Raw genomic sequence first — 17,869 nt, forward strand, 5'->3', positions numbered from 1 at the left:
ACAATGTTCTTGAGCATTTATTATGAGTGTAAAGGTGTCCAACTTCTTTGTCTTTTTGCTTCAGATTCCCAAAACTCATGCTGTTGCCGTGTTTTTCAATGTTTGAAAAATCAAACCCCACCCTTCCTGACAGCTAAAAAAAAATGCGGGACTCTTTTCTGCTCTGCAGTTCAAGTGTACAGTAGTGTGTGTGTGTGTGTGTGTGTTCATTTGTGTGATTATTTTATTTCTTTTCATAAGCAACCACAGTATGAGAGCACACCACTGCAACCTCACATTTCAGAAAGATCAGCAGCCCACCTCGAGGAGCTTGAGCGAAAGATTGCAGCCGCTGAGAGCAAGGAACTGCAACTCAGTGAAATCGTGAAACAGCTTTCAAACAAATCCAGTGAGGAGAAAAAGAAGATGGAGGAGAAAGTAAGTGTCTTTCCTGATCCACATTTCGTTTTGTCACTGTTGCAGCGGCATATATTTGCTAGAAAGCAACTTGGTAAATGTGTGTCCGCGTTATTTTCAAAACATCACTAAACTATCCATGATAGAAAAAAGATTAATGATTTCAGGTGTTAGTAATGGATTAATCCGGACTTGCAGAGAATATACCCTAGAAAGTGATACTAGGTGAAATGTTAATCGTGGTAACAGTTTTAATAAGGTATCAGTTAAGCTTTTGAGGAAAAAAAAAAAAGCTGCTCAGTATTGTATCTTGTAGTGTTCATTATGTAAATAAAATATAATTTTAAAGCATAGATTGTGCAAATTGAATCCTTATTTTTAGTGTGGTTTGTAAATGCAGCCCTCAAGCTTTGAGATGCACTTACCAGCCTGTATGTGCCTATTTAGCAGGAGTCATTCTCTTGTAGCTTTCTTAGAATGTTCGGAGTGGACCTTAGAATGAGACAAAGATATCTGTGTTCTTGGAACGGTTTGGAGACAGGGTTTCTTTGCAGGCATATGGAATTCCCAGGGGTAGCTTTGAATGTACTCGCAGCCTTCCTTTATTGCAAGCACGAATGTGCATTGACCAAGGGGTTCCTAATTAGTGTTTTAGGGATACATTGTCACTGTAACCTCATCTTCTTTAATTACTGGGCTTAATTTATATTAAATCAGGTTCAAGGGATACAAGTAATGTGATACAGTGAAGTGTCTGGTGGGAAGACAAAGAAGAATGCATAATTCATCTCTAAATTCTGCCTTACCATTTCCTGTGAACCCTCAGTATGCTTTTCACTGAGGCAGGAAGAGCAGAAATTGCATACTGCTGCTTCCTCTTTTGTGAGTTTTCCTGCCTGGATTGCTCCCTGTGTAGGAACTGGCAAGCAGTGGTGAGGGCCTGTGCAGCAGTACTTGTGTTGGCAGCATGGTCTGTAGGGTGGAGCCTGTTTCACTGCACAGTCCTGATTTGCCCCTTAACACCCATCCACTCTGTGCACTGAACAAAAAGCTCTCAAGGAGAGAGAGGGCAGGGAGGGACAGTGGAAAATACTCCTTTTTCCTGCCTTTCTTTCTGCTTTTTTGATCTAGGTAATAAAGCAAAAAAATTACCAGGAATACAAAGAAATGTAACATAATACAAAAAGTTTTTTCCAGGCTTATGGAAAATCAAGGTGCCTACAGAAAAGGTGTTTAAGAAAACAGCTATTCTGATCTGATATCCTCTGATGTGATTATCAGACTGCATCAAAATCAGGGTTTTGACTTCCATTTTTGGTAGTTTAAGTTCTTGGTCCTCATGTTTTTAAGTTGTTTTCCTAATCTAGAGGAGCTAAAATGTATCCTGATTATTTGTTGCATTTGAACATCTCAGTGGGCGAAAGAATTAACAATATTTTAAGTGTGATGGTGATCACAGGGGTTTTCAGGTGAAGGAAGAGACGAGAATGTTGACTCCATGTTCAGAAGGCTTGATTTATTATTTTATGATATATATATTACATTATAACTATACTAAAAAGAAATAGAAGGAAAAGGTTTCCTCAGAAGGCTAAGCTGAGAATGGAAAAGAAAAGAATGATAACAAAGGCAGCTCTCTCGGACTCTGACATAGCTCAGTCCTTGACTGGCCATTAATTATAAACATCCAAGATGGGCCAATCCCAGGTGGACCTGTTGCATTCCACAGCAGCAGATAACCATTGTTTACATTTGTTGCTGAAACGTCTCAGCTTCAGCGGGAAAAATCCTAAGGAAAAGATTTTTCACAAAAGATGTCTGTGACCTTTTAAGTATTAAACTTTGTGTTTTCAGTTCATAAGGTACATGGATTGTTCTGGGCAGAGGTGAAGCCGCTGTGGTTTGAGGACACATGTGGGCCTGTAACTTGAAGCTGTTGGGAGCAATAACTTTTGGTTTTGTTTCCTGCTCTTAGCCAATGCTTTCATGCAGCTGAGAGTACAATTCTTGGGAGTTAGCAGCCTCTGCTTCCAAAGCAGGCTTATTTTTACTGTTATCATAAAACATGTACTCTTTCTTTCTTTCTTCTAGCTTAAAACTAGAGACCGATATATTAACAGCCTGAAAAAGAAATGCCAGAAAGAGTCTGAGCAAAACAAAGAAAAGCAAAGACGAATTGAAACGTTAGAAAAATACCTGGCTGACCTTCCTACACTGGATGATATAGAAGGGCAGACTAAACAGGTATGGTAAAGGGGGGTTTGTTTTACATTTTATAAGATATAAGTAAGCTCCCTAATATCTGTTCTCTGATATTTTACTGTTTCAAAATATCTTTTTTTCACCCTTACGTTTCGGAAGAGAAGTATTTCAGTCTTTTAGAAAGCACTGTCGATATTAGGATTTTCTCACAGTCAGATAAGTGACAGTGGTGTGAAACTATGCAGCAGGTCACTGCAAGGCTGTGGTCTGACACAAGGCCTTCTGCTGGTGTGACACTGTGTCTCACTAATGTAACCTTCTGTTAGCTGCAAATTCTAGAAGAGAAAAACAAGCAACTTCAAGAAACCATGGCTGAGTTGGAAAAGAAGCTCGGAGAGGCCCGGTCACAGTGCAGAGAGAGAGAATTACAGCTGGCATCTCAGAAGAAAAAAGAAAAAGAGCTGGTCACAACAGTGCAGAGGTATGAGCAGCTGCTGGGGTGGGTGTGCTTCCCCACCTGATGTCAAGACCTAATGCTATTGCAGTCTTAATCTATTACAATGCTAATAACTTTTTATGGTAAGGGTTTTACAACTTGCTTTGTGGCAAGTTGTAATTAATACCAGAGAGAAGAGTGAGCCTAGGGTGTTCTTTGCTATCTGTCTTTAAGGGTGTGGGACACTACAGCAATAGCATCATAGCCTGTTGCCAGAGAGAGGATGCAGCAAAGCTGTGTGGCAAAGGGGCATTGTATAGAAGCTGTCAGTAGGGCTATTTCTGGATATTGGCTGATGGATATATCAGGGAAGGGTCAAAGATTTCAAGAAATTCCAGACATTTCTTACCTTTTTATCGAGGGTGCAGGTATTTACAAGAAAATTTAGCTGTAGTTAGTGTGTTGTCATTGAACTTGCCTAAGTATAAAAAAACAAATGGGACAGATATCCAAGAATATCCAGGTAAGTCATGGAGACTTTGTTACTATGTTCTATTTTAGGGGACAATTTTTGTTTTATTAAAGGGACGAGGGAAGCAGGGGAGAATCACTGTTAAGTATCTGTGGATGTTCCTGCAGTTTGTTGTCCCTCCCTTGGGTAAAGGTGCATGCCACAGGAGCCTGAAAGGTTTCCATGATGAAAGGCGAGCTGGCTGGGACACCTTGCCAAGCCAAATTGTTGACACATTGTTTCCATCTTACCAATGGAAGGCCTTCGTGCTCTCCTAATCTAGAGGGGGGATCATTCTGTCTTTTCTGAAAGCCTACAAATAGTTGGGGTGACCTCTGGTTTCTAAATTAAACAGCAAGATTAGCACTAATAAAGTGTATTTCCTTTCTGAGAGAAGGTGAGCAGATGGAGGCTGTAGCTACACGTATGGGTTGGGTTGAGCAATGGAGGGTCTGAAGGCCATGCCCTTGTGTGGGAGCGTTCCTGGCAGGAATGGCCTTGGGCTCCCCATTACGAGTCACAGAGGGTGTGATGGATGGGGCACCAGCACTGCTGGTGCACAGCATTTGATTCTGGACTCCCCTCTGAGTTGTATGTGTCCCAGTGAGACAATCTGATTTTAATGCTCCCAAAGCTGTGAAGGTTCACAGATGCCTCTGACCTGTGCTTCCCTTCCCCCAGTGGCACAGAGCAACTGTGAGCACTGCAGAGCTTTGCTTTGCTCCTCTGTGCCCTGTCTTCCTACACAGTACTGCTCTAGCTGTGCCTGTTGGGACACTCAGCACAGAGTATGGCACATAAAACCTGCATTCATGTGCATGAATCTGCCTTGTCAGTGCCATTGCAACTTGAATAGTTTAGAATTTTTGCATTATTCATGCACTGTTGGTGCATGAATCACATAAGGCTGGATTCTGCTAGGTACAGTTTTATGGTTCTGGTTGGGAAGATGGTGCAAGTTTCTGATTTTTTCCTAGAACACACAACCCTCTGGTTTCTGTTAACCCACCTAATCTTTCTTTCATGTTGAATGGCAGTTTACAACAGAAAGTAGAAAAATGCCTGGAAGATGGTATTCGGCTTCCTATGTTGGACACAAAACAGCTTCAGAGTGAGAATGAGAGTCTCAAGGAGAAGAATGAGAAAGCCAGTAAGGTTAGTCTGCAGATAATCTGCTGGTGGCATCTTTAACCTTAAATCTTGCACTTCTTTTTTTTCTTTTTTTTTATTTAGAAATAAATATCCCACTAAAGAATTACATATTTGTTGCTAATTCAGATGACTTTTCAAGACCTGCCTGTCTCTGTTCAGAATACTGATTTTGCATTAATTTTGTGTTCTGTCAGAGTTGAACTGTCTTGTCATTTGTTTTTTTTTAAAGATGCTATTTAGAATCTGTGTCTACACACCTGTAGGCTGATTTTTAGACAATGATCTGAAGAGATTTAAGTCTTCTAAATTGCTGAATTTTATATTCCAGATAATAGACAATCAACAAAGTCAGATAACTGGACTGATTTTGGACATGCAGGTAAGGAAGAGTTTATATTCTGTTGTTTACTGTGTGCATTTTTAGTTCACAAGAATGACATAGCTAGAGTTTAATTTTATTATTTTATCTTTCTGAATAGGAGTCAAAGGGAGAAATGCCAAAAACCTAATCTTATGGGTGGACTGTAGTCAACCCATGTTCTCTCGCAGGCTCATGGTGTAGTTGTTATATCTCTGTGGTTTAGCACTTCACTGGTACTCATCAAAAAGTGAAAAACTGTTGCTATGTTGCATCCTTATCCTGCTGGTCTAGCGGATCATCCAAAGTACAACAGCACTGTTGCTTAGGGGCTTCAATGTTCAGTTTGTTAGAAGAGACAGGTGCCTTTCTAAATTATCTCACTTCATCCTGTTCAATTGGTTTCTGACACTTAGATACCTTAACTGTCCTGCTGGATGTTGGGCAGCCAGCTTGCAGCCAGAGATTTTTCTAGACAGCAGAGGTTGTCAGCTAGGAGTCAGCTGCAGCTCTATAGATCTGATTAAGAGAGTGTTGAAAGTTACTCAGTGACTGTTTGCTGTTTGTTGTGGAGAAAAAGAAACATTAGACAGCTTATAGAAATGAAGGTATTTCTTGTCATAGAAAAAGCTGATAATTTAAGCAAACCCAAACATCTGTTTTCAGCAAATATAGAAGCCAAACTCTAGTTTCCACATTCCTCTCCTAGAATGTCATTTGTCTGTTAGAAGTTGTCTCCCACCGTTAAATTGCTTCCTTTCTCTGCCGTGGTAAATAGGAGGCCTGATTCCTGTCAACAGCATTCGTTTTGTTAGATTGCAGTGTGTGAAATATATCTCTAGAGAAGTAGTAGGAGAATTTAAGTTGCAACATGAGGTATGTATGTTAACTGAAAAGGAAATTGACTTGTTTAGCTTCTCAAGGTTTGAAGAAGGTTTGAAGAAAACTGATTTTATCAAACTGAGATGTTTGCATGGAGCAGACTGGTATGTGCAAAAATTGTAATACAGGCAGCTGTTGTTTCAGGTCTTATATAATTAAAAAGAAGTTCAGCTTGAACTTCATAACTTTTTTGAGGTTCTCTGCGCCTTTTTGTAGTTAAGATTATTTACGTATGTGCTCCATATATATGTTGTGCTCATCAGAGATAGACACAGCTTGCTAGGTATGCTACCAACCTAAATCTTTCCATGTTTCCTAAACTTTCTGGTCTTTTTCTCACCATCACCTTTATGTTGGGACTAGTGATCTTTAGTGTTTTGTGTGCTTAGCCTGACATGACTTTAGGGAACTGGACTGGGAAAAGCTGAATAGTTGTGACTGTCTGTGAACAGGGTGCTGTTCTGTTCTCCAGGACTTCCTCTTTCTTTTCATCTTGAGGTGTTTTATATGAGGACAGAAAATAAGATTTGAAAGTGGTGTCAGCCCTCAAATTACTTGTAGACTATAGGAGCTTCTTTGTATCCTTGATCTCCCTGGCCTTCCATAGTTGTGACCTGGGAAGCACTGAAAATTAGCTCATTGGAAATGGAAATCCCTTATCAGCACAGAGATGCAGTTTATCTTCTGCTAAGATGATCTCATTTTATTCCATGTCTTCTGCCACATTGTAAATTTATGCTTGGGAATGTATTTCAGTTCATTGGTTTTGACTTGCAAGCTGAAAACAAATTGTGTTTCAGACAACAGTTATATAAAGCAGTATTAGTTTCTATTTGCTCGTAATCATGGTGAAATTATTTTGATCTTCCTTGTATGGTTTTACTTCATTGATTTGTTATTCTGAGTGAGAGGAATTAAAATTTTTGTTGGCCTTGGCAAGATGCTGTGCTGCATATATAGTGCACCTTTAGAAAGAGAAACATTGTAGGTGACAGTGGTGTTTTAAAGAGAAATTCATATTTACATGATTAATTTGGATATCACAAAATGAACAGTTTTGGTACAAAAAAAGAGAGTAGAAGTCAGATTGTACAATGCCTATGTTACCCAAAGCACACTTGTCAATCTTGTCAGTCACAATAAAACCCAACTGTGCCAGGCTGGGAATATTGCCACCAAATTGTAACTTTGGAAAGCATATGGAAGAATTAAGGGTGAAGTATAAGGAATTCACAGCACCATGTGGAACATGGAAAACTTAGCACTATAGGTTCAGTCAGGCTTTTCTTTTTCTGAGCTTTAAGATGAGGGTAACCAGAGAATGATAGATCTTAGATGTATCTTTTAAATATAAACACTGATTTCTACTTCTAGTAGTTCCCATTACATGGAGCAGTTACTGAGCTGAACATGTGCACATTGCATGGAATATTCTAAAAGTTGTTTTTTGCTTCATTTGCAGAGTCATGTAAGTTTAGTGGCAGATGTAGTTCTGAAAATACACTGGGAAAGGTTAATATTTCTCACCCTGTCTTCCCTGCCACCTCCCCCCTTCCAGAAGGCTGCACAATCAAACCTTTTTTGTCTGTTGTTGACATGAACATGAAACATATAAGTGGTAGTCCTAATGCATCTTTCATAGCTTAGGCACTGGGTGTCTCTGAACTTGATCTTCCTAATATATTCCGATTTTAACAGTCATTAATGAAGCTGGGAGGGTGTTTTTGGCATTGCATTGCCCTGTTCACTTCATGCTTCTTAAGTATGACATCTGTACGCCACAGATGGAACTTGAAGAACCTTCAGTCCAACCTAGTAATGGCGATTTTTCTCAGTAGATAATGTTTATAAAAACCTAAAGGCAACAATTCAGCATCACTGCAGGTTCTGCTCATCTGCAAGCACGCAAAGGAAATGCCTGAAGCAGTTATTTCCTGCCCTCTCCTGGCCCAGGGTGTTTCCTCTGCCTCCTTCCTCCCACTGGTGTGTGTGGCTGTGCTCTCTCAAAGAGCTTATCTTTAGGATACACGTTACTTCAGCACTTCCTTTCGAGGGGCACGCTGTGGGTTAAAGGAGCAGCAGGTCAAGTGTATGAAAATGGTTTTAAAAACAAGTAATCATATCTGGGTTCTGCCTGCTCATTCCTACTGCTGACGTGAAAATAAAGTGTTAGGGGTTTTTTAGTCCACATTAAGTCTGTAAATGTTAGCACCATTGTTTTCCAGTTTTGCAAAGTGTGAGACAGAGTCCCCACTGCTTGTGTGGCGTCGAACTGAATGTGCAGGGAAATTCTGTCAATGCTGCAACACCTCCTGTGACTCGCCAGACCTTTAAAAACTTCATGTAGTGTTGGACCTGCCTTGCCTCTCATTACTCCCTGCCTTCTCATCAATACTGGTAAATCTTACAGGTGGCAAGTCACAGCTGAAGAGATCTCTTTGTTTGAAAGCACCAGGAGTTTATGTAGTCTCTATTCATTGTTAGTATTCAGATAAGACGGCTTGAATATTCCTCTTTCTGAATTTTGCCAGATGACCTGAAAAGACATATCTGCAGGTTTAAAAGCCAAGTAGTGGAATAAATATGAGTATTTTCAAGAGTAAAGGCACCTGTGCTCATGCTGGATTCACCCTGAAAATTCCATTTTGGCAGTATCTCATGATTTCTCAGTTTGAGCTCTGTGGGTGAAAGCCAGGGAATTGACAGCAGGTGATTCTGTACTGCAGGAGTTTTTTTTGTTGTTGTTGTTTAAGATCGTTAACCTGTGTTTTCATTCATTTCAGTCTATGCAAGAGAAGCTTTCACAAGAAAAGCTGATAATTCAGAAGATGACAAATGAGCTTGAAGAAAAAGAAAGACATATAGAGCAGCTGAATAAAACTCTCTCTGAAGTAAGTGAAATAGCACTAGTATTCCAACCCCCCATCACATCAGAGCCAGGAAGAACCTTATAGAATAAGATCCCCTGGTAGGGCTTTATGAGCTTTATTATGTACTTAAATATCCTGGCTCCCAAGCAGATATATAATGCATACCACCCCTGTCTAAAGAAGTGAGAGTTTAAAAGGTGAAGATGCAGAAGTAATGACAACATGAAATAGCCCTATAAAAGCTGTCTGTGTGCTGTTCTTTAGAGGGCTACAGAAATATTGATTATATGCTTGAAAATTAATTATTTTTAATTGTGCTATTTGTGGCTTGAAACTTTCTGCTCCATTGAATGCTGCAGACTAACTTTCCCCTTTTATCTATTTGCTTTTCACAAAGAACCAAAGACTGATGGAAGAGAATGCCCGCCTGAAGGAGCAGATGAGGCTGGTGGAGCAGTCCAAGCAGCCAGTGTCTGAGAAGATGCCTGTAGCAGACCAGTTGTTCAAGGAAATGTCCCACTGCTTGTTTGACTTGAAAGCACTGTGCAGTATTCTTACCCAGAGAGCTCAGGGCAAGGAGCCTAACCTTTCCTTACTGCTGGGAATTAGATGTAAGTGATGTTGACTTTCCAGTGTTTAATAAATGTTTTGACACGAAGGAGTAACAGTTTAGCTAATGTGGTGCTTGAACTTGCCAGCTGGACAAGCTTGTGTCCCCTTGCTGTGCAGCTGGAGCGGTGGTGCATGAGCTCATGGAGCTCTCTGGAGAAGCTGGGATCTTAGTGCCTCTGGGCCACTAAATGCATGTGACTGCACAGGTCCTTGCCAGGTCAGGAGAGCATGGCTCTTCATGTGGACCCAGTCATGGATATGTTCACTGCTCTAGAAAAGAAAGGTGTGTATCCAGGTGTCTGTCCCTCCTGAGACACACTGCAGTCACTGTGAGGGTTAACCACATCTTGTGCTTTGGTTTTAAAGCCTTTGGGGTCAAGTGATAGGAATATCCATCTGCTGTTTGAATATGTATAGGTCTTATTTGGGAGTGGGGATGTCCAGGTGTTTGAAATAAGCCTTGTGCCAGTAACTTCATCTCTTGTGCTGTTCATCTAGTCTTCAGCATTCACTAAGCTGTTAAATTTAACCAGGAAATGAGAAGCACACCCTAAAATGTGCTAAAACCAGTCAAAGTTTATGTTAGGTCTTTCCTTCCAACAAGCTGGTTGTGTTGACCTGAATGTATCATATTTGGATGTTTCCTGAATGTTAATTAGAATTCATCAGGTGGGTGGGTTGCTGAACTGAACCATCAGCAAGGTAGAAAGGTAAAGTACAGTGTGTATGCAGCAAGAGCTGCTACACACCTGCTAGCCCTCTTTTCTGAGTGGCTGTAGAAACCCCCAAAGTCTCTAGAAATGCTCTTTTCATTTTTTTTCCACTGTTGTTCTGATTCATCAGACTTTAGGAAGTCTAGATCTTGGTGCAGACAGAAAAGCATGTCTTTCAGAGAAGAACTGATGGGCTCTGAATTGAGTTCACTTGGTACCTTATTTTGTAGACTTTTCATCACACTGAAGCATGATTTGTCTTGATGTAAAGCAAGTGACCTGCCTCTTATTTCCAAGGAGGTGACTAGTTGCAGAATTCAGAGGCCACAGCTGCTGGAGCTTTAACCTTGGGTGTTGTTTTTTGTAGCACTGAGCTGCTCATCTGAAGAGAGTGAAAATTACCACAGCACAGAGACCCTTTCGAAGAAGCTGTCGGACGTTTGCCAGCTGCGGAAGGACATCGATGAGCTGAGGACTATCGTGTCGGACCGCTACGCTCAGGACATGGGGGACAACTGCATCACTCAGTGACAACACCCCGTCCTGTAGCAAACTGCTTACTAGGTCCTGCTGTGTCACAGGTCTTTGCATTTCCATTAAGGAGCCATATGGGAGGGCTGCAAATAGCACCAGACACGCATCTCCGAGCGCTGTGTGTGATGGATCTCGGGAGTCCGGTGTGCAGGGGGCAGTCATCGTGTGAACAGTGGTACAAACTGCAAGAAATCTCTTCTCCAAACTACTGAATGTAGGAACAAGCTGTGAAGAATGATTCAGTTGGACACTCTGTTTCCTTCATTTGGGCTCATTTTATTACTTTGCCTAGTTTTTGGATCCAGAGCTTTGGAACAGCCGTGCTGCTACAACTCTCAGTCCTTTCCTTCATCAAGGGTTTGTGTGGCATTATCTGAGTTCAGATCTTAGGGGAGAGGGTTGAAGAACCTATGCATGTGTATGTCTGGCTGTACATGATGAAGCCAGAGGCTTCTACCGCTGCACTTCACTCTAAGAATTACAATTAGAACAATCTTGGGACATTCAAAAAGTAATTACTCTCCAAGTTGTCAAAAATTAGGCTATAAGAAAGATGTTTTTAGCAATGGATGTCTACATTGTTTGTCCAGTAGCAGAAAAACCCCAGGTTTAACTCCTTTATGCAAACAACTCCATAAAACAGAGCTTAACCAGATTATTTGAAGCACTCCAACATTGCTGTAAGAAGTTGGAATAGGTCAAAGTCTGTGACAAACCAGAGAAGCTGCAGGACATAAAACCGCAGCTTACTCCATGGCTATAAGAAAAAACTCCCAAAACAACCAACAACTGTATTTTAGTGTTTGTATTTCTTTTTCCTCATAGGTCGTTTCCATTTCAAAATGTTGCTGTACTTTGTTCCTGAAGGCCTCTGATAAGGCTGTGCACCACCTCAGCCATTTTTACCACAACTACAAAACGGGTGTTTGACTCTTGGCAAAATGAAGGCTCAAAACAGAATGTTTCCCGTTAGCAGTGTAAAATACTTGGTAATCTGAGGACTGAAAAATTTTCCACATTGTTTGGCAAATCTTGATTTCTCCATTTTTGTAGGAAGCAATTACATAAAATAGTAAGCCCATGTTCCATAGCTTATTCAATGAGTGTCACTTGGCAGTGCTCTTTAACTCCCATGGGACTGATGATGTTTCCAAGAACATCCTTGCAAGTTAGTTTGCCCAGTTATGGATGGTGGAAAATAGTATTTAACTGAAGGAGACAAAAACTTGCAAAGAGTAAAACTGCTTTTAAATCACACTGTTAAGAAAAATACATGCATCACTTACTTGTGTGGTATTGCAGGAAGGTTTTAGATGCCTTAAGGTGCAAGTCAGTCAGCTGATCTGGAGTGGGGATAACAGCAGAAATCTCTTTGAAAGCTTAGCGATTCAAACTAAGTTAATTCTAGGGTAACATTTTTATGGCAAAAGTGGATATCTTCAGTTTTCTGATCTGGTGATGTGTTGCTTTCTGTTTATTGTTTAACAGTTACTGTTAACGTTGTTTTTTATAATTTAGTGGTTTAATTGTTTTTAGCTCTATGGATTTATTTATTTGACAGTTTTCTCTGTCCTGAAGTAGACTTGGACTAATTTGTGAAAAATAGTGTTGCTATTTATACTACTGCTACATGGTGTTATCAAATAGATTAATCTGACTGATTCAGCTCCTGTGAGCGCTAAAGCAGTGTCTAGATAAAATCACAAGTGAAGTTATCTAGTGTCTACTTCAAGGAAAAAGGCCATTTTATTTTAAATTTCTCTACTCTTTCTGTAGGCACACTTCAGTCTCTCCATCAGGGCATAATTTGCTCCAGTCTTCATTGTCCTTCTCAGTGGTGTGATACAGGTGGAGTTGGAAGTATAATTGTGCTCTTCTCATTGATGTGATGAGTTCTGCTATGAGTGGGGAAAAGATGTTCTGAGCTAATCCGCATTCTTAGACTGCAAACAGATCAATGGTTGTTATCTAAAGGGGTGATTTACTCTGGTAGCTCATAACAATATTAATTCCACATTGATACACACCTGCTGCATCAGAGGGGTACTTTTATACCAGTGCAAAACTGAAAACAATGATCCATGTACCAATGGGCTTGCACAGTCTGCTGTGCCTCTGACAGTGCTGGCTTTTGTGACTAAGGCTTCAGCTCGTTCCTCTGGTGTGGTTGGTTGGGTTTGTCCCTGCAGTGAGGCAGTCTTTAGTTTATGGCATCTGTCTCCTATCAGAATTCAACAATAGCATTTCAGATAATAAATTAGAAATATTAGGGAGAGAGGAAACCTACAAGTTACATATTATTGCTTCCTTAGATGGCAATGTTGTACCTATAAAAAAATCACCAAAACATTAATCTGCATTTGATAGAAATAACAAGGAGTTGAATATAGAAATTACAGGGGAGCAGGAGATCTTCTGAGTCACTTGGAACTATTAAGCTTGTCACTTGGTTGGTATTTCTCCACTGTCCCTCCTGCTTAATGATGATACTGTACTGCAAAGTTGAGATCACTAGTTTATATTTGCCAAGCACTTCAGAGCTTTTATGCTCTTCGAGTATTAGTTGAAAGTCCCTCTGGGAGGGGATCCCATTTTATTCATAATACTTTTGATTGCAGTGCTGTAATCTTGTGTTCTAATGTTTTTGTTACAGAACCTGTAATATTTATGTTGACTTGAAAGCACTTGATTTAAAACCCCCTGAGTTTATCTGCCTCAGTCAGATTAAAGTAGGGAGGTAAATGATGGATGTGTGAGCCAAAGAAGCAGACTACCAATTGATTATTTACAGTGATACAGTACTTTGCTTTGATTTCTTAAAATTTGGCCTGTTGTAGTGGTAGCAATTACTATATATGCATCAGTTTACAGATGCCTCTAAATGGAATAAGCTTTGTCTAAGATATGCATGACTGTTTAATTGGTTAAAATGTAGTGTGTGTGGTCTCATTCAGCATATTTAATACAGAGGTGATTAACGAATGTTAACATTGGAATTGCTTCGATTTAGTCATGACAACTTTTTGCTGTAGCTATTAGACAATCCCAAGGGCTGAAAACAACTGCAGATGAATGGATACTGTACTGTTCTGGCTGTCAGCAAACTGTACATTTTGTACAGTTCCAAGTAGAATTTATATGATCCTCTAGAAGATACTTACAGTAACTACTGTATTTAAGAATGTATTTTGAAAAAGACATGAAAAGTAACTGTCTTTTGACAAGCTGTAGATGATGTATTCACTATATAGAAGTATTTACTATATAGAAGTAACTCAGCTCAGTCATGTAAATGTGATTTAGGTTGCTGAACTCCGCTGTGCAGCTTTGTGGTGTGACAGGTGTGTGAAATTGTGGAGATTTGCTGTAACCACCCACTCAGGCTCCAGCATTTGAAACTGATGGTGGGCATGAAGTCATTCGAGAGCTGAAATTCCGTCCTTTTCACTTCAGAAGGTTTCCTTCCTTCCTTTGCCCTTGCTGCCTGTCTTTAGTTTCATACATTTTTTTTGGTTTTTCTTGGGAAGGGTAAGAGCACAAGGAAAGGAAGAAAGCAAACCCTTCCTCCATGACCTGCTGCCAGAGCACGGGCAGTGACAGCAAGCTGGGCTCTCTCCATCAGGGCACAATTTGCTCCAGTTTTCCTTGCCCTTCTCAGTGGTGTGATGCAGGTGCAGTTGGAAGTATAATTGTGCTCTTCTCATTGATATGACGAGTTCTGCCATGAGTGGAGAAAAGATCTGAACTAATCTGCATTCTTACACTGCAAACAGCTCAATGGTTGTTATCTAAAGGGATGATTTATTCCAGTAGCTCATTAGCAATATTAATTCCACAGCTGCATACCTTTGTGCCTTTTTAGCCTGAAGTAAATAAATGTATGTCCCCATGGAACTTCAGATAAGTTGTTAGCGTGCTGATGACTGCACCTTGTTTTCTTCTCACCTGCCATTATTTTGTTAATAAGCTTTTGTAGTAAGAACTCTTGCATAATGTCTAGAAACAGAAATACTGAAAATAGGTACTAGGTGTACACTTTGAATGTTAGGCTGGTTGTTGTATGCAGCTTCTTTGAATACGATGTGTGAGCAGGAAACACAAATCATAATGTGTTTTTTCTGTGTATATTAATTACAGTATATCATTAGTTCAGTGGGGAGGAGTGTCTGGAGCTCTCTTTTAAAAGCACAGCTGACATATGTACTGGATCAGTCCCTGAAGACTGGTAGTTTTGTAAATTGGGTTCAATTTTTGAACTGCTCAGAATACCTCATATGTAAATAGAGTTGTCATGACTTAATCACAATGTGTTCATTGTAAAAAGTAACGGAGCCACTGGCTGGCTCAGCTTTAGGCTTGTTGTTCTTGCCTCTTTTTGTAATTTTTTTTAAAGTAGGGTTTACAGCTAGAATTTTGAATGCCAAAGTTCTATTTATTAAATAATAATAAAAGTTTTCATTGTTAATGACTGGTATTTTTCCACTGGAATTTGTTTGTTGATGTTTGGGATTTGTATCCACAGAGCAGAAATAAATTTTGTAACAAAAGTGAATTTTTCACGGTTCTCATTTGTCCAGTATCTGGCATGTGACAGAAGTGATCAAAGCTGGAGGCAAGAAAGGAATCATGAAACATCTTCCCAGCACCCACCCCAGCTTCTCTTGAGAGGTCTGTTCTGCCAAAATGCCATTGACCAAGCTCTCTCTTCTAGGCCTTATGTTTTGTTGTGTTTTATTTTTTTTAAATCAAGGTCTTGCTATAAAATATATTCTTTCTGTATGATAAAAGGATTTTAGAGCAGCACTCCCTGATCTTTTTTAGACAGATGCTCCTGTTGGCTGATTGGAGAGATCACAGGTAGGCAAGTTTAAAAGACTAAGCACAAAATTGTAGGCAGAAGTCAGTAATCTCTGCTGCATGGAATACTGCAGGTCAGTACAGCCCAACACAACCAAGCAGCATTGACTTCTGAAAAGTCAAAGGGTAAGGATTTTGGTCAATCTGACAAGAGTCTTCACAAGTGTAGAGGGAAGTGGGGTCATCCAAAAGGGTTTTTTTCACAGTTCCTTTTGGTAAATCTTGGATCCTGTTTGGAGCATCAGGTGCTGAACGAGCTTTGCATGTGGAGTGGTCTTCTCCTCCCTTCCTCACCCTCCATTGTGCAGAGGGCAAAAGCTGGCACTAGCTTTTCTTTTCAAAGGCACTGAGAAATGCACTCCAGTTAGGTAATGCATTATATATGGCAGACATCACTCGCTTTCCTCCAGAATTGTGACTGAAGGTTGCACGATGGGTTTCTAACTCAAAAACATCCATGTAACGGGCTGCACAGATGCCAGCTTTTCTTAGATTGCTGAGGGTGGCCTTTTGTGAGCTGCTGCTCAAAGCCAGGTTTTGTTTCAAAGTACAATGACTAAAGCACTGCTAGCAAGAGTAGTGGTAGAAAATGTCCTGTTGCCTCTTGTTCCACAAACAAAATACAACTCCACATGTGGGTAAAAATGAAGCCTTACACAATAACGCTGCAAATAACATCGAAGCATCTTGAATGAGGACAATTTGCAACAGGTAAATCTGTGGCACAATGCGTTCCTTATGTAAATTAAGTCTGCATGCCAGGAAATTCGTTTTGTAAATGAATGGGTTCAGTATAGTTGGAAAATTTCCAAGTGGCAAGGTATGAACAATGTTTTTTAATTACATTTTAGTATGTGCATATTTCTTTTCTGGCTTGTTGTTAGTTACTCCCCCTTTGGGGGCAGCTGCTGCTTTTCTCCTCCTTTTCTTGGTGTCACAGGTCTGAATTTCATGGAGATAAAGGCACGCTTCAAGTCATGGAGTTGGAGCCTGACTGTGGAAAACCTGATAGGTTCAGCTCATGTTTTGAGGTGCCTTGATGCGCAGTTTGGCAGCTCTCCCAAAGAATGCAACCTGTACGTATTAATGGACCAGAAAATGGATTTAATGGCCTGTGTGCCTGTGGAAACATTTGCCTGAAGGAAGGCAAAGGGGAAACCATTGTAGAGCTCTGGTTGGGAAAAATGGTGTCTCCTGCTGAGAGACTGAATTGTAATGCTAAAGGTGGTTGTAAGAGAATTTTCTGGCTGAAAACCCCTCCTCGTGTGGGACCTGAATAGAATTTAGTACCAAAAAAGCTTGTCTCCCTGCATTAAAACATGGGAGTACAGGTAGCCCCTGACTGCTGCCGGGGAGATGCCAAAACCCCTCCCAGACCGCATGGGCTGTACTGAGCTTTGAGGTGGCCCCCGGTGCCAAGGGAAGGAATTTGTGAGCCCCACTGCTGTCAGCCTGGCTTGGGCTGGTGGCCCAGCCATATCCCGTCCCAGTGCTGGGCCAGCTCGCTGCCAGCCCACTCCCAGGGCCGAGCTGTCCCCAGGGGAGCCACTCCCAGCCCCAGAGCTGGTCACAGAGCTTCAGTGTGCCCTGGGCCAGAAGCTGGATTCTCCTGGTGTCTCAGGAAGCCCCCTGACCCTTTGCAGCCCTGCTGAGATGCGTTCACAGGAGCCAGGCAGTGGGGACAATAGGAGTTAATGGACTGGTGCATTTTTTAACCTTCTGCTGTTTTTGATCTCATAATAATTAAATGAGATGATGCCTAATTTATGGTAAGTTAATTGGGGGCAATCCAGCAACAGGGAGGGAGAGAGCTCTAATCAGAGTGAGTGATGACACAAACTTTATGATCTATCTTCACTCAATGCAGAGACCTTGAGCTGTTCAAAAGCTGTTTTAAGGTGGCCTGAAAGTAATGCTGGTGCCTGGGGGAAGTTCAGACCTGCAAGGCAGCCTGCAGCAGGACAAGATGGGCTGGTAAGGACGGGCCCTGGAGTCTGACACACCCCACACTGGTCCTTGAAAGCCCCACTCAGGTGCTGTGGTGGTTATCATGCTTTGCGCACAACCACCCAAGTCTGCATTCAGCTCAGCTACTTGAAAGCTCCCATGGGATTTTCAAACAGCTTTCTCCTCAGGAAGCTTGGGTGTGCCACAGCAAGTTGATGGTGACAGCAAGTCACCCTCCTGTTAATCTGGACAGTGCCTGGTTATCCTGGTTATCAGAGCTGGGGTAGCAGCACCCAGTTTCTGGCCTCCTTTTCTCAATTTTCTCAGTAACTTTTTCAATAAATGGTTTTCTGGCAAGTTAAAGCTGCAAAGCAGCCACCTCCCTGCAAAATCACTCTT

General features: G+C 41.0%; 1 protein-coding gene across 2 annotated transcripts in view; it reads left to right on the top strand.

The window, feature by feature from the left end:
• CEP85L (centrosomal protein 85 like) overlaps positions 1-15,218 on the top strand; it is a 135,840-nt gene extending 120,622 nt beyond the window's left edge. For both annotated transcript variants that reach the window (XM_058020389.1, XM_058020388.1), the window contains exons 6-13: positions 241-417; positions 2,488-2,640; positions 2,925-3,079; positions 4,583-4,700; positions 5,026-5,076; positions 8,721-8,828; positions 9,205-9,418; positions 10,500-15,218. In XM_058020389.1, coding sequence (XP_057876372.1) covers positions 241-417; positions 2,488-2,640; positions 2,925-3,079; positions 4,583-4,700; positions 5,026-5,076; positions 8,721-8,828; positions 9,205-9,418; positions 10,500-10,663 — 1,140 coding nt within the window. In that variant the 3' untranslated portion in view covers positions 10,664-15,218. The remainder of the gene's footprint in view (positions 1-240; positions 418-2,487; positions 2,641-2,924; positions 3,080-4,582; positions 4,701-5,025; positions 5,077-8,720; positions 8,829-9,204; positions 9,419-10,499) is intronic.
• The last annotated feature ends 2,651 nt before the right edge of the window (positions 15,219-17,869 follow it).

Source organism: Melospiza georgiana, chromosome 3 (genome assembly GCF_028018845.1).
Source record: "Melospiza georgiana isolate bMelGeo1 chromosome 3, bMelGeo1.pri, whole genome shotgun sequence".
NCBI lineage: Eukaryota > Metazoa > Chordata > Aves > Passeriformes > Passerellidae > Melospiza > Melospiza georgiana.